General features: G+C 49.4%; 1 protein-coding gene across 3 annotated transcripts in view; it reads left to right on the top strand.

The window, feature by feature from the left end:
• The window catches only part of LOC136610863 (hepatic lectin-like), an 87,119-nt gene that overhangs the window by 48,844 nt on the left and 23,901 nt on the right, over positions 1–14,374 (top strand). For all 3 annotated transcript variants that reach the window (XM_066590062.1, XM_066590063.1, XM_066590061.1), the window contains 2 exons: positions 1,944–1,991; positions 2,418–2,560. In XM_066590062.1, coding sequence (XP_066446159.1) covers positions 1,944–1,991; positions 2,418–2,560 — 191 coding nt within the window. The remainder of the gene's footprint in view (positions 1–1,943; positions 1,992–2,417; positions 2,561–14,374) is intronic.

The following is a 14,374-nucleotide window of genomic DNA, read 5'->3' as shown; positions in this document are numbered from 1 at the left end:
TAGCTAGATCCTGCTAAACCCAACAATCATCCCACTCTCACCAGCTCTTTACTCTTCCCAATATATACAGGGAATAAGCAAATTATCTTCCTGAAGCTCTAATTCCTGTTGCACACCGTCAGTCCCTGAGTAGTAGTTTGGCCAATTATGTATGTATTATGAATAATGAGAGGCGATTAAGCTACTGCCAGAATCATGAGAAGAAATGAACCTGGCATGTTCAATTCAGTATGCTCAATTTTCTTATCTTTCCCCAATACATCTGCCAAACCAACATGAAACAAACATCCAAAACATATTAGATGGTCGATTGGGTTTGGCCAACCTTAGGGCAGCTTAACATGGGCGTATATGCAGTTGCGCTTGCTTCAGTGCAACGTGTTTCCTCTATGAAAGAGGCTCTTTTGCATGAATGTCAGCGTATTTTACTTTACTTTATGCGCATACAGGGCATGTTCATATACGTGTGGCAGACAAACAAGCCTTGATTTAAAGGGCTGTTTAGTTTGATGAATACCACATGTGCTCTTTTCCCACGGATTTGCACAGCATATTGCGCATCTTCTTGCATATTGCGTGCAAATTTGCACACTCTCCATATACGAGGGGCTGCTGAACACAGACGCCATCACCTTAGTGGCTGAACTTCTTTTGGCGAGGAGATCCACTGTGCCTCCACTCTTTTGACTGCTCCTTGGTTTCAGGGTCATACAAATAAATCCAGGTCTCATCCATAGTGACCAGTCGATCCAGGAAGTTCTTATCAGTCCGGAAACGCTGACAAATGGACCGGGAAGTTTTCACTTGCATGCTTCTCTGATCTGTTGTCAAACATTTGGGGACCCTCTTTGCAGATCGCTTCTTCATGTCCAAATGTTCATGGATAATGACACAAACGTTCACCAGAAATCCCCATGATGTCTGCTATTCCTGCAGCTGACATTGGCCGATTCTCCAGTATGAGGTTGTGCGCAGCATCGACGATCTCCGGAACAACAACCTCTCTCGGTCATCCAGGATGTTCCTCATCATTGGTGCTGAAGTGGCCCGTTTTAAATTTGGCAACCCAGTTCTTAACTGTAGAATATGAAGGACATTGATCCCCCGACGTCTGCGACATATCACCATGAATATCCTTCGCCGACTTTCCTTGCAGAAACAAGAATTTTATCACTCCTCTGCTCTCATTTGCTGTGAATATCACCTTAGACTCCGCCGTTTTGTTTTCCTGCGTGCCGAGATCACTGTTGCCATAAACTACAAACACAAAATTTTCAAAACCTATATTAGACACATAAGGCTTTCATTTGATGTAACATTCGTTACCATAGGAACAAAAAAAGAACACAATGTCAAAGATTTATCAGCACCCCCTCGTACTTCCATCGGGCACAAAAGTGGAGCATACTGCCTTTTTTTGCGCGTGGAAAAAAGAGAAATGTGAACAAACCCATTGAAATAAATGGATTCTATTCACCAAGCATTGCACACGCAAATATGCCCGTGTGAAGGGGACATAAATCTAATGTATATGGCCACCTTTACTTATTCTCCAAACTGGTAGATGTTCTAACTTTATCTCCCAGAAGAGAAACTCTTTAATAAGGTCTTCCATTGTAGCTTTCCTATTGGCAGTGGATCAACTTTCCAATATGCTCCAAATTCTGCCTTTCCAATGTGAATATATATGAGAACATACCCTGGAAGCAAATGGGGCCCCAATGCAAAACCTGTACTGGGACATCCACTTGGTGACAAACCATTTACAGTACTTCTGTTTTTCTATGTGGTACAGAAGACTTTGTGCCCCCTTAGACCTCAGGTTTACAATTTCTACACCATCTATAGTTACACCCGACCTCGGACCACATTAAATAATGTACAAACATTGCACAATGCTCTTCATGTCAATAAGATCCTAACTACAATATTTTTCCCTGCAGTACATAACCTTTCTTCAGCTATGGATGATCTACATACGTCATTAAAGGGTAAGTCAACAAGTGAAGTGACATCAGGGAACAGTTGTGGAATTGTTTAATTCATAATTTCTGAGCCTAAAAAACTAAAAAAATGTTACCTAAGAAAGATATGCAGAATACCTCTCTTACACATGACCAAAAACCTTGCCAGTTTAACATGTCCAATGTAAGTAGTAGAAACACGATGATAACTTTAAAGGCGCAGGGTAATAACAGTGATATGAAAACACAAACACATAAATGTCCAGTAGAGTAAAAAGGCTTCTCCAAGAATTGAAGATAAATGGCTACCGTGGCTCCAGCTTGTGAGAAACCCTTCCTAGAAGGTAACTGGGATGGGTTGAATACTATTCTAGACCGGAGGGGAGGGCCGTGGATGGCGCAGGGAAAACAATGTCCTCCAGCATGTAAATCTTATTTTATTTTGGTTTTCAGAGAAGACTTGTGAGGACAGATGGAAGAAGCTTGATGACAGTTGCTACTATGTTACTGTAGTTAAAGCTACTTGGGAAAATACCAGAGATTCATGTCTCAAGAAAGGGGCTGACCTAGCTTCAATCACCAGTGAGCGGGAGCAGGTGAGATAATGGTACAACATGGGAGTGCTAAGTGTAGTAGTGAAAGGCCACCTTATGTATTGACAGATGCTATTTAGAGATGAGCGAGCACCAAAATGCCCGGGTGCTCGTTGCTCGAGTCGAGCTTTCCGCGATGTTCGAGGGTTCGTTTCGAGTAACGAACCCCATTGAAGTCAATGGGCGACTCGAGCATTTTTGTATATCGCCGATGCTCGCTAAGGTTTTCATTTGTGTAAAACTTCAAAACCTATGAAAGTGCTGGAAACAAGACAGATACGGATAGGGCAGGCGAGGGGCAACATGCAGGGCTGCATCTCAGGTTCCCAGGTCTCACTATTAAGCCACAATAATGGCAAGAGTGAGCCCCCGCCTAACAATTTTTACTTCGGACAAACCCTCATTAGCAAGGCACACCTTAGCTAAGCACCACACTACCTCCAACCAAGCATAATCACTGCCTGCGGGTCACACCGCTGCCTCTTCTCCTGAGTTACATGCTGCCCAACCCCCCCCCCCCCCTGCACGACCCTGCGTCCTCAGCGCACACAAAAGTGTCCCTGCGCAGCCTTCAGCTGCCTTCATGCCACACGCTGGCCTCATAGCCACACCAGCCTCATGTCTATTTATAAGTGCGTCTGCCATGAGGAGGAACCGGAGGCACACACTGCAGAGGGTTGGCAGGGCCAGGTAGCGACCCTCCTTAAAAGGGGCGGGGCGATAGCCCACAATGCTGTAGAGAATCGACGAGAAATTGACATTCGATCTTCATTCCAATCCTGTGCCACCTCCCTCAGGAGCTGTAAACGTGGGCATGAGTTACATAGCTATGGGGAATCCATGTGCCCACACAGTATTCATTATGTTTAGGTGTCGCATAGCTCAATCGATACCGCAAGGGGAAAGCCATTTGCACTCTGCCCCCTACCCAAGTCAGTCAGTGTCTTTGTGCCAGACAGGTCATACACCGCGATGGGAACTAAGTGTGCACCAACAGCATAGGTGGGTCCTAGGCAACCCAAGACATGAACAATAATTAAACTTAGAGCGGCCAAACATGGCAGACTTGCACCACGCCGACGAAATAGGCCTCGACCCACAGCTTCAGCAATCGTAGGCATGAAGCGGACTTCGATGCTAGTTCATCTGCGACGGGCTCATTAAAGCAGTTAGCTTTCCTTTCACCGCTTCAATGACTGGATTAGCAGGAAAAAGCTCCACAGCCCCAACCTGGCGTACTTGCACTTCCCCCGGGACATAGGCCTCAGCCCACACCCTCAGCAAACGCAGGCATGAAGCGGACTTCGATGCTAGTTCATCTGCAACGGACTCAGTAAATCAGTTACCTTTCCTTTCACCGCTCCAAAGACTGGATTAACCAGAAAAAAGTTGCACAGCCCCAACCTGGCACAGTTGCAGTTCCCCCGGGACATAGGCCTCGGCCAACAGCTTCAGCAATCGTAGGCAGGAAGCGGACTTTCACTGCACCCAGGACATAGGCCTCTGCACAAACCCTCAGCAATCACGGGCCTACAGCGGACTCCAATGCTAGCGTAGCTGTGAACGTCTCACTAGCGCTGTATCGCTGCTCTTGTTTGTCCCAATGCAGTGCCCCAGATAGCTGAGCTAACGTGAGATCAAGTACAGGTTGGCTTCGGCCCACACTGCATGCCCTAGTCAGTCTGGCCTTTTTTCATAGTCACAGGCAGGTACAACTCCTCTATGGGAAGTCTGTGTGCACCCACAGCATGGGTGGGTCCCAGAAAGCCACCGACGGTACAAAAATAAATCCCATTGCAGTGCCCCGGATAGCTGAGCTAACGTGAGATCAAATACAGGTTGGCTTCGGCCCACACTGCATGCCCTAGTCAGTCTGGCCTTTTTTCATAGTCACAGGCAAGTACAACTCTGCTATGGGAAGTCTGCGTGCACCCACAGCATGGGTGGCTCCCTGGAACCCACCGACAGTACATAAATAAATCCCATTGCAGTGCCCCAGATAGCTGAGCTAACGTGAGATCAAATACAGGTTGGCTTCGGCCCACACTGCATGCCCTAGTCAGTCTGGCCTTTTTTCATAGTCACAGGCAGGTAAAACTCCGCTATGGGAAGTCTGTGTGCACCCACAGCATGGGTGGCTCCCTGAAACCCACCGACGGTACATTAATAAATCCCATTGCAGTGCCCCGGATAGCTGAGGTAACGTGAGATAAAATACAGGTTGGCTTCGGCCCATACTGCTTGCCCGAGTCAGACTGTTTTTTTTAATAGTCACAGGTAGGTACAACTCCGCTATGGGCAGTCCGTTTGGACCCTCAGCATGGGTGGGTCCCAGAAAGCCACCGACGGTATATTAATAAACCCCATTGCAGTGCCCAGGATAGCTGAGCTAACGTGAGAAGAAATACAGGTTGGCTTCGGCACACACTGCATGCCCTAGTCAGTCTGGGTTTTTTTCATAGTGCCAGGCAGGTACAACTGCGCTATGGGAAGTCTTTGTGGACCCACAGCATGGGTGGGTCCCAGGAAGCTACCGACGGTACATTAATAAATTCCATTGCAGTGCCCCGGATAGCTGAGCTAACGTTAGATGAAATACAGGTTGGCTTCGGCACACACTGCATGCCCTAGTCAGTCTGGGTTTTTTTCATAGTGCCAGGCAGGTACAACTGCGCTATGGGAAGTCTGTGTGGACCCACAGCATGGGTGGCTCCCAGGAAGCTACCGACGGTACATTAATAAATCCCATTGCAGTGCCCAGGATAGCTGCGATAACATGAGATAAAATACAGGTTGGCTTAGGCCCACACTGCATGCCCGAGTTTGTCTGGCCTTTTTTCATAGTCACAGGCACGTACAACTCCGCTATGGGAAGTCTGTGTGCACCCACAGCATGGGTGGGTCCCAGGAACCCACCGACGGTACATTAATAAATCCGATTGCAGTGTCCCAGATAGCTGAGCTAACGTGAGATCAAATGCAGCTTGTCTTCGGCCCACACTGCATGCCCTAGTCAGTCTGGCCTTTTTTCATAGTCACAGGCAGGTAAAACTCCGCTATGGGAAATCTGTGTGCACCCACAGCATGGGTGGGTCCCAGGAAGCCACCGACAGTACATTAATAAATCCCATTGCAGTGGCCTGGATAGCTGTGGTAACGGAAGATAAAATACAGGTTGGCTTCGGCCCAAACTGCATGCCCTAGTAAGACTCGTTTTTTTTTAATAGTCACAGGCAGGTACAACTCTGCTATGGGAAGTCTGTGTGGACCCACAGCATGGGTGGGTCTCAGGAAGCCCCCGACGGTATATTACTAAATCCCATTGCAGTGCCCTGGATAGCTGAGCTAACGTGAGATAAAATACAGGTTGGCTTCAGCCCACACTGCATGCCCTAGTCAGTCTGGCCTTTTTTCTTAGTCACAGGCAGGTACAACTCCACTATGGGAAGTCTGTGTGCACCCACAGCATAGGTGGCTCCCTGGAACCCACCGACGGTACATTAATAAATCCCATTGCAGTGCCCCGGATAGCTGAGCTAACGTGAGATCAAATACAGGTTGGCTTCGGCCCAAACTGCATGCCCTAGTCAGTCTGGCCTTTTTTCATAGTCACAGGCAGGTACAACTCTGCTATGGGAAGTCTGTGTGCACCCACAGCATAGGTGGGTCCCTGGAACCCACCAACGGTACATTATTAAATCCCATTGCAGTCCCCCGGATAGCTGCGGTAACATGAGATAAAATACAGGTTGGCTTAGGCCCACACTGCATGCCCGAGTTTGTCTGGCCTTTTTTCATAGTCACAGGCAGGTACAACTTCGCTATGGGAAGTCTGTGTGCACCCACAGCATGAGTGGGTCCCAGGAACCCACCGACGGTACATTAATAAATCCGATTGCAGTGTCCCAGATAGCTGAGCTAACGTGAGATAAAATACAGGGTGGCTTCGGCCGACACTGCATGCCCGAGTCAGACTGGGTTTTTTAATAGTCACAGGCAGGTACAACTCCGCTATGGGAAGTCGGTGTGCACCCACAGCATGGGTGGGTCCCAGGAAGCCACCGACAGTACATTAATAAATCCCATTGCAGTGCACTGGATAGCTGAGGTAACGTGAGATAAAATGCAGGTTGGCTTCGGCCCACACTGCATGCCCGAGTCAGACTATTTTTCTTTTAATAGTTACAGGCAGGTACAACTCCGCTTTGGGAAGTCTGTGTGGACCCACAGCATGGGTGGGTCCCAGAAAGCCACCGACGGTACATTAAAAAATCCCATTGCAGTCCCCCGGATAGCTGAGCTAACGTGAGATAAAATGCAGGTTGGCTTTGACCCACACTGCATGCCCTAGTCAGTCTGGCATTTTTTCAAAGTCACAGGCAGGTACAACTCCGCTATGGGAAGTTTATGTGCACCCACAGCATGGGTGGCTCCATGAAACCCACCAATGCTACATTAATAAATCCCATTGCAGTGCCCCGGATAGCTGAGCAAACCTGTGATTAAATACAGGTTGGCTTCGGCCCACACTGCATGTCCTAGTCAGTCTGGCCGTTTTTCATAGTCACAGGCAGGTACAACTCCGCTATGGGAAGTCTGTGTGCACCCACAGCATGGGTGGCTCCCAGGAACCCACCAATGGTACATTAATAAATCCCATTGCAGTGGCCTGGATAGCTGTGGTAACGGAAGATAAAATACAGGTTGGCTTCGGCCCACACTGCATGCCCGAGTAAGACTCGGTTTTTTTTAATAGTCACAGGCAGGTACAACTCTGCTATGGGAAGTCTGTGTGGACCCACAGCATGGGTGGGTCTCAGGAAGCCACCGACGGTATATTAATAAATCTCATTGCAGTGCCCTGGATAGCTGAGCTAACGTGAGATAAAATACAGGTTGGCTTCAGCCCACACTGCATGCCCTAGTCAGTCTGGCCTTTTTTCTTAGTCACAGGCAGGTACAACTCCACTATGGTAATTCTGTGTGCACCCACAGCATAGGTGGCTCCCTGGAACCCACCGACAGTACATTAATAAATCCCATTGCAGTGCCCCGGATAGCTGAGCTAACGTGAGATCAAATACAGGTTGGCTTCGGCCCAAACTGCATGCCCTAGTCAGCTGGCCTTTTTTCATAGTCACAGGCAGGTACAACTCCGCTATAGGAAGTCTGTGTGGACCCACAGCATGGGTGGGTCCCAGAAAGCCACCGACGGTACATTAATAAATCCCATTGCAGTCCCCCGGATAGCTGAGCTATTGTGAGATCAAATGCAGGTTGGCTTCGGCCCACACTGCATGCCCTAGTCAGCCTGGCCTTTTTTCATAGTCACAGGCAGGTACTACTCCGATATGGGAAGTCTGTGTGCACCCACAGCATGGGTGGGTCTCAGGAAGCCACCGACTGTACATAAAAAAATCTAATTGCAGTGCCCCGGATAGCTGAGCTAACGTGAGATGAAATACAGGTTGGCTTCTGCACACACTGCATGCCCTAGTCAGTCTGGGTTTTATTCATAGTGCCAGGCAGGTACAACTGCGCTATGGGAAGTCTGTGTGCACCCACAGCATGGGTGGGTCCCAGAAAGCCACTGACGGTACATTAATAAATCCCATTGCAGTGCCCCGGATAGCTGAGCTAACGTGAGATCAAATACAGGTTGGCTTCGGCCCAAACTGCATGCCCTAGTCAGTCTGACCTTTTTTCATAGTCACAGGCAGGTACAACTCCACTATGGGAAGTCTGTGTGGACCCACTGCATGGGTGGGTCTCAGGAAGCCACCGACGGTATATTAATAAATCCCATTGCAGTGCCCTGGATAGCTGAGCTAACGTGAGATAAAATACAGGTTGGCTTCAGCCCACACTGCATGCCCTAGTCAGTCTGGCCTTTTTTCTTAGTCACTGGCAGGTACAATTCCACTATGGGAAGTCTGTGTGCACCCACAGCATAGGTGGCTCCCTGGAACCCACCGACGGTACATTAAAAAATCCCATTGCAGTGCCCCGGATAGCTGAGCTAACGTGAGATCAAATACAGGTTGGCTTCGGCCCAAACTGCATGCCCTAGTCAGTCTGGCCTTTTTTCATAGTCACAGGCAGGTACAACTCCGCTATGGGAAGTCTGTGTGCACCCACAGCATGGGTGGGTCCCAGGAAGCCACCGACAGTACATTAATAAATCCCATTGCAGTGCCCCGGATAGCTGAGCAAACCTGTGATTAAATACAGGTTGGCTTTGGCCCACACTGCATGTCCTAGTCAGTCTGGCCGTTTTTCATAGTCACAGGCAGGTACAACTCCGCTATGGGAAGTCTGTGTGCACCCACAGCATGGGTGGCTCCCAGGAACCCACCGATGGTACATTAATAAATCCCATTGCAGTGGCCTGGATAGCTGTGGTAACGGAAGATAAAATACAGGTTGGCTTCGGCCCACACTGCATGCCCGAGTAAGACTCGGTTTTTTTTAATAGTCACAGGCAGGTACAACTCTGCTATGGGAAGTCTGTGTGGACCCACAGCATGGGTGGGTCTCAGGAAGCCACCGACGGTATATTAATAAATCTCATTGCAGTGCCCTGGATAGCTGAGCTAACGTGAGATAAAATACAGGTTGGCTTCAGCCCACACTGCATGCCCTAGTCAGTCTGGCCTTTTTTCTTAGTCACAGGCAGGTACAACTCCACTATGGTAATTCTGTGTGCACCCACAGCATAGGTGGCTCCCTGGAACCCACCGACAGTACATTAATAAATCCCATTGCAGTGCCCCGGATAGCTGAGCTAACGTGAGATCAAATACAGGTTGGCTTCGGCCCAAACTGCATGCCCTAGTCAGTCTGGCCTTTTTTCATAGTCACAGGCAGGTACAACTCCGCTATAGGAAGTCTGTGTGGACCCACAGCATGGGTGGGTCCCAGAAAGCCACCGACGGTACATTAATAAATCCCATTGCAGTCCCCCGGATAGCTGAGCTATTGTGAGATCAAATGCAGGTTGGCTTCGGCCCACACTGCATGCCCTAGTCAGCCTGGCCTTTTTTCATAGTCACAGGCAGGTACTACTCCGATATGGGAAGTCTGTGTGCACCCACAGCATGGGTGGGTCTCAGGAAGCCACCGACTGTACATAAAAAAATCTAATTGCAGTGCCCCGGATAGCTGAGCTAACGTGAGATGAAATACAGGTTGGCTTCTGCACACACTGCATGCCCTAGTCAGTCTGGGTTTTATTCATAGTGCCAGGCAGGTACAACTGCGCTATGGGAAGTCTGTGTGCACCCACAGCATGGGTGGGTCCCAGAAAGCCACTGACGGTACATTAATAAATCCCATTGCAGTGCCCCGGATAGCTGAGCTAACGTGAGATCAAATACAGGTTGGCTTCGGCCCAAACTGCATGCCCTAGTCAGTCTGACCTTTTTTCATAGTCACAGGCAGGTACAACTCCACTATGGGAAGTCTGTGTGGACCCACTGCATGGGTGGGTCTCAGGAAGCCACCGACGGTATATTAATAAATCCCATTGCAGTGCCCTGGATAGCTGAGCTAACGTGAGATAAAATACAGGTTGGCTTCAGCCCACACTGCATGCCCTAGTCAGTCTGGCCTTTTTTCTTAGTCACTGGCAGGTACAATTCCACTATGGGAAGTCTGTGTGCACCCACAGCATAGGTGGCTCCCTGGAACCCACCGACGGTACATTAAAAAATCCCATTGCAGTGCCCCGGATAGCTGAGCTAACGTGAGATCAAATACAGGTTGGCTTCGGCCCAAACTGCATGCCCTAGTCAGTCTGGCCTTTTTTCATAGTCACAGGCAGGTACAACTCCGCTATGGGAAGTCTGTGTGCACCCACAGCATGGGTGGGTCCCAGGAAGCCACCGACAGTACATTAATAAATCCCATTGCAGTGCCCCGGATAGCTGAGCAAACCTGTGATTAAATACAGGTTGGCTTTGGCCCACACTGCATGTCCTAGTCAGTCTGGCCGTTTTTCATAGTCACAGGCAGGTACAACTCCGCTATGGGAAGTCTGTGTGCACCCACAGCATGGGTGGCTCCCAGGAACCCACCGATGGTACATTAATAAATCCCATTGCAGTGGCCTGGATAGCTGTGGTAACGGAAGATAAAATACAGGTTGGCTTCGGCCCACACTGCATGCCCGAGTAAGACTCGGTTTTTTTTAATAGTCACAGGCAGGTACAACTCTGCTATGGGAAGTCTGTGTGGACCCACAGCATGGGTGGGTCTCAGGAAGCCACCGACGGTATATTAATAAATCTCATTGCAGTGCCCTGGATAGCTGAGCTAACGTGAGATAAAATACAGGTTGGCTTCAGCCCACACTGCATGCCCTAGTCAGTCTGGCCTTTTTTCTTAGTCACAGGCAGGTACAACTCCACTATGGTAATTCTGTGTGCACCCACAGCATAGGTGGCTCCCTGGAACCCACCGACAGTACATTAATAAATCCCATTGCAGTGCCCCGGATAGCTGAGCTAACGTAAGATCAAATACAGGTTGGCTTCGGCCCAAACTGCATGCCCTAGTCAGTCTGGCCTTTTTTCATAGTCACAGGCAGGTACAACTCCGCTATAGGAAGTCTGTGTGGACCCACAGCATGGGTGGGTCCCAGAAAGCCACCGACGGTACATTAATAAATCCCATTGCAGTCCCCCGGATAGCTGAGCTATTGTGAGATCAAATGCAGGTTGGCTTCGGCCCACACTGCATGCCCTAGTCAGCCTGGCCTTTTTTCTTAGTCACAGGCAGGTACAACTCCACTATGGGAAGTCTGTGTGCACCCACAGCATAGGTGGCTCCCTGGAACCCACCGACGGTACATTAATAAATCCCATTGCAGTGCCCCGGATAGCTGAGCTAACGTGAGATCAAATACAGGTTGGCTTCGGCCCAAACTGCATGCCCTAGTCAGTCTGGCCTTTTTTCATAGTCACAGGCAGGTACAACTCTGCTATGGGAAGTCTGTGTGCACCCACAGCATAGGTGGCTCCCTGGAACCCACCAACGGTACATTATTAAATCCCATTGCAGTCCCCCGGATAGCTGCGGTAACATGAGATAAAATACAGGTTGGCTTAGGCCCACACTGCATGCCCGAGTTTGTCTGGCCTTTTTTCATAGTCACAGGCAGGTACAACTTCGCTATGGGAAGTCTGTGTGCACCCACAGCATGAGTGGGTCCCAGGAACCCACCGACGGTACATTAATAAATCCGATTGCAGTGTCCCAGATAGCTGAGCTAACGTGAGATAAAATACAGGGTGGCTTCGGCCGACACTGCATGCCCGAGTCAGACTGGGTTTTTTAATAGTCACAGGCAGGTACAACTCCGCTATGGGAAGTCGGTGTGCACCCACAGCATGGGTGGGTCCCAGGAAGCCACCGACAGTACATTAATAAATCCCATTGCAGTGCACTGGATAGCTGAGGTAACGTGAGATAAAATGCAGGTTGGCTTCGGCCCACACTGCATGCCCGAGTCAGACTATTTTTCTTTTAATAGTTACAGGCAGGTACAACTCCGCTTTGGGAAGTCTGTGTGGACCCACAGCATGGGTGGGTCCCAGAAAGCCACCGACGGTACATTAAAAAATCCCATTGCAGTCCCCCGGATAGCTGAGCTAACGTGAGATAAAATGCAGGTTGGCTTTGACCCACACTGCATGCCCTAGTCAGTCTGGCATTTTTTCAAAGTCACAGGCAGGTACAACTCCGCTATGGGAAGTTTATGTGCACCCACAGCATGGGTGGCTCCATGAAACCCACCAATGCAACATTAATAAATCCCATTGCAGTGCCCCGGATAGCTGAGCAAACCTGTGATTAAATACAGGTTGGCTTCGGCCCACACTGCATGTCCTAGTCAGTCTGGCCGTTTTTCATAGTCACAGGCAGGTACAACTCCGCTATGGGAAGTCTGTGTGCACCCACAGCATGGGTGGCTCCCAGGAACCCACCAATGGTACATTAATAAATCCCATTGCAGTGGCCTGGATAGCTGTGGTAACGGAAGATAAAATACAGGTTGGCTTCGGCCCACACTGCATGCCCGAGTAAGACTCGGTTTTTTTTAATAGTCACAGGCAGGTACAACTCTGCTATGGGAAGTCTGTGTGGACCCACAGCATGGGTGGGTCTCAGGAAGCCACCGACGGTATATTAATAAATCTCATTGCAGTGCCCTGGATAGCTGAGCTAACGTGAGATAAAATACAGGTTGGCTTCAGCCCACACTGCATGCCCTAGTCAGTCTGGCCTTTTTTCTTAGTCACAGGCAGGTACAACTCCACTATGGTAATTCTGTGTGCACCCACAGCATAGGTGGCTCCCTGGAACCCACCAACAGTACATTAATAAATCCCATTGCAGTGCCCCGGATAGCTGAGCTAACGTGAGATCAAATACAGGTTTGCTTCGGCCCAAACTGCATGCCCTAGTCAGTCTGGCCTTTTTTCATAGTCACAGGCAGGTACAACTCCGCTATAGGAAGTCTGTGTGGACCCACAGCATGGGTGGGTCCCAGAAAGCCACCGACGGTACATTAATAAATCCCATTGCAGTGCCCCGGATAGCTGAGCTATTGTGAGATCAAATGCAGGTTGGCTTCGGCCCACACTGCATGCCCTAGTCAGCCTGGCCTTTTTTCATAGTCACAGGCAGGTACTACTCCGATATGGGAAGTCTGTGGGCACCCACAGCATGGGTGAGTCTCAGGAAGCCACCGACTGTACATAAAAAAATCTAATTGCAGTGCCCCGGATAGCTGAGCTAACGTGAGATGAAATACAGGTTGGCTTCTGCACACACTGCATGCCTTAGTCAGTCTGGGTTTTATTCATAGTGCCAGGCAGGTACAACTGCGCTATGGGAAGTCTGTGTGCACCCACAGCATGGGTGGGTCCCAGAAAGCCACTGACGGTACATTAATAAATCCCATTGCAGTGCCCCGGATAGCTGAGCTAACGTGAGATCAAATACAGGTTGGCTTCGGCCCAAACTGCATGCCCTAGTCAGTCTGACCTTTTTTCATAGTCACAGGCAGGTACAACTCCACTATGGGAAGTCTGTGTGGACCCACTGCATGGGTGGGTCTCAGGAAGCCACCGACGGTATATTAATAAATCCCATTGCAGTGCCCTGGATAGCTGAGCTAACGTGAGATAAAATACAGGTTGGCTTCAGCCCACACTGCATGCCCTAGTCAGTCTGGCCTTTTTTCTTAGTCACAGGCAGGTACAATTCCACTATGGGAAGTCTGTGTGCACCCACAGCATAGGTGGCTCCCTGGAACCCACCGACGGTACATTAAAAAATCCCATTGCAGTGCCCCGGATAGCTGAGTTAACGTGAGATCAAATACAGGTTGGCTTTGGCCCAAACTGCATGCCCTAGTCAGTCTGGCCTTTTTTCATAGTCACAGGCAGGTACAACTCCGCTATGGGAAGTCTGTGTGCACCCACAGCATGGGTGGGTCCCAGGAAGCCACCGACAGTACATTAATAAATCCCATTGCAGTGCCCCGGATAGCTGAGCTAACCTGTGATCAAATACAGGTTGGCTTCGGCCCACACTGCATGCCCTAGTCAGTCTGGCCTTTTTTCATAGTCACAGGCAGGTACAACTCCGCTATGGGAAGTCTGTGTGCACCCACAGCATGGGTGGCTCCCAGGAACCCACCGATGGTACATTAATAAATCCCATTGCAGTGGCCTGGATAGCTGTGGTAACGGAAGATAAAATACAGGTTGGCTTCGGCCCACACTGCATGCCCTAGTAAGACTCGTTTTT

Source organism: Eleutherodactylus coqui, chromosome 2 (assembly GCF_035609145.1).
Source record: "Eleutherodactylus coqui strain aEleCoq1 chromosome 2, aEleCoq1.hap1, whole genome shotgun sequence".
Lineage (NCBI taxonomy): Eukaryota > Metazoa > Chordata > Amphibia > Anura > Eleutherodactylidae > Eleutherodactylus > Eleutherodactylus coqui.
The sequence above is the reverse complement of the archived record's forward strand: the minus strand, read 5'-3'. Positions and strand labels throughout refer to the sequence as shown.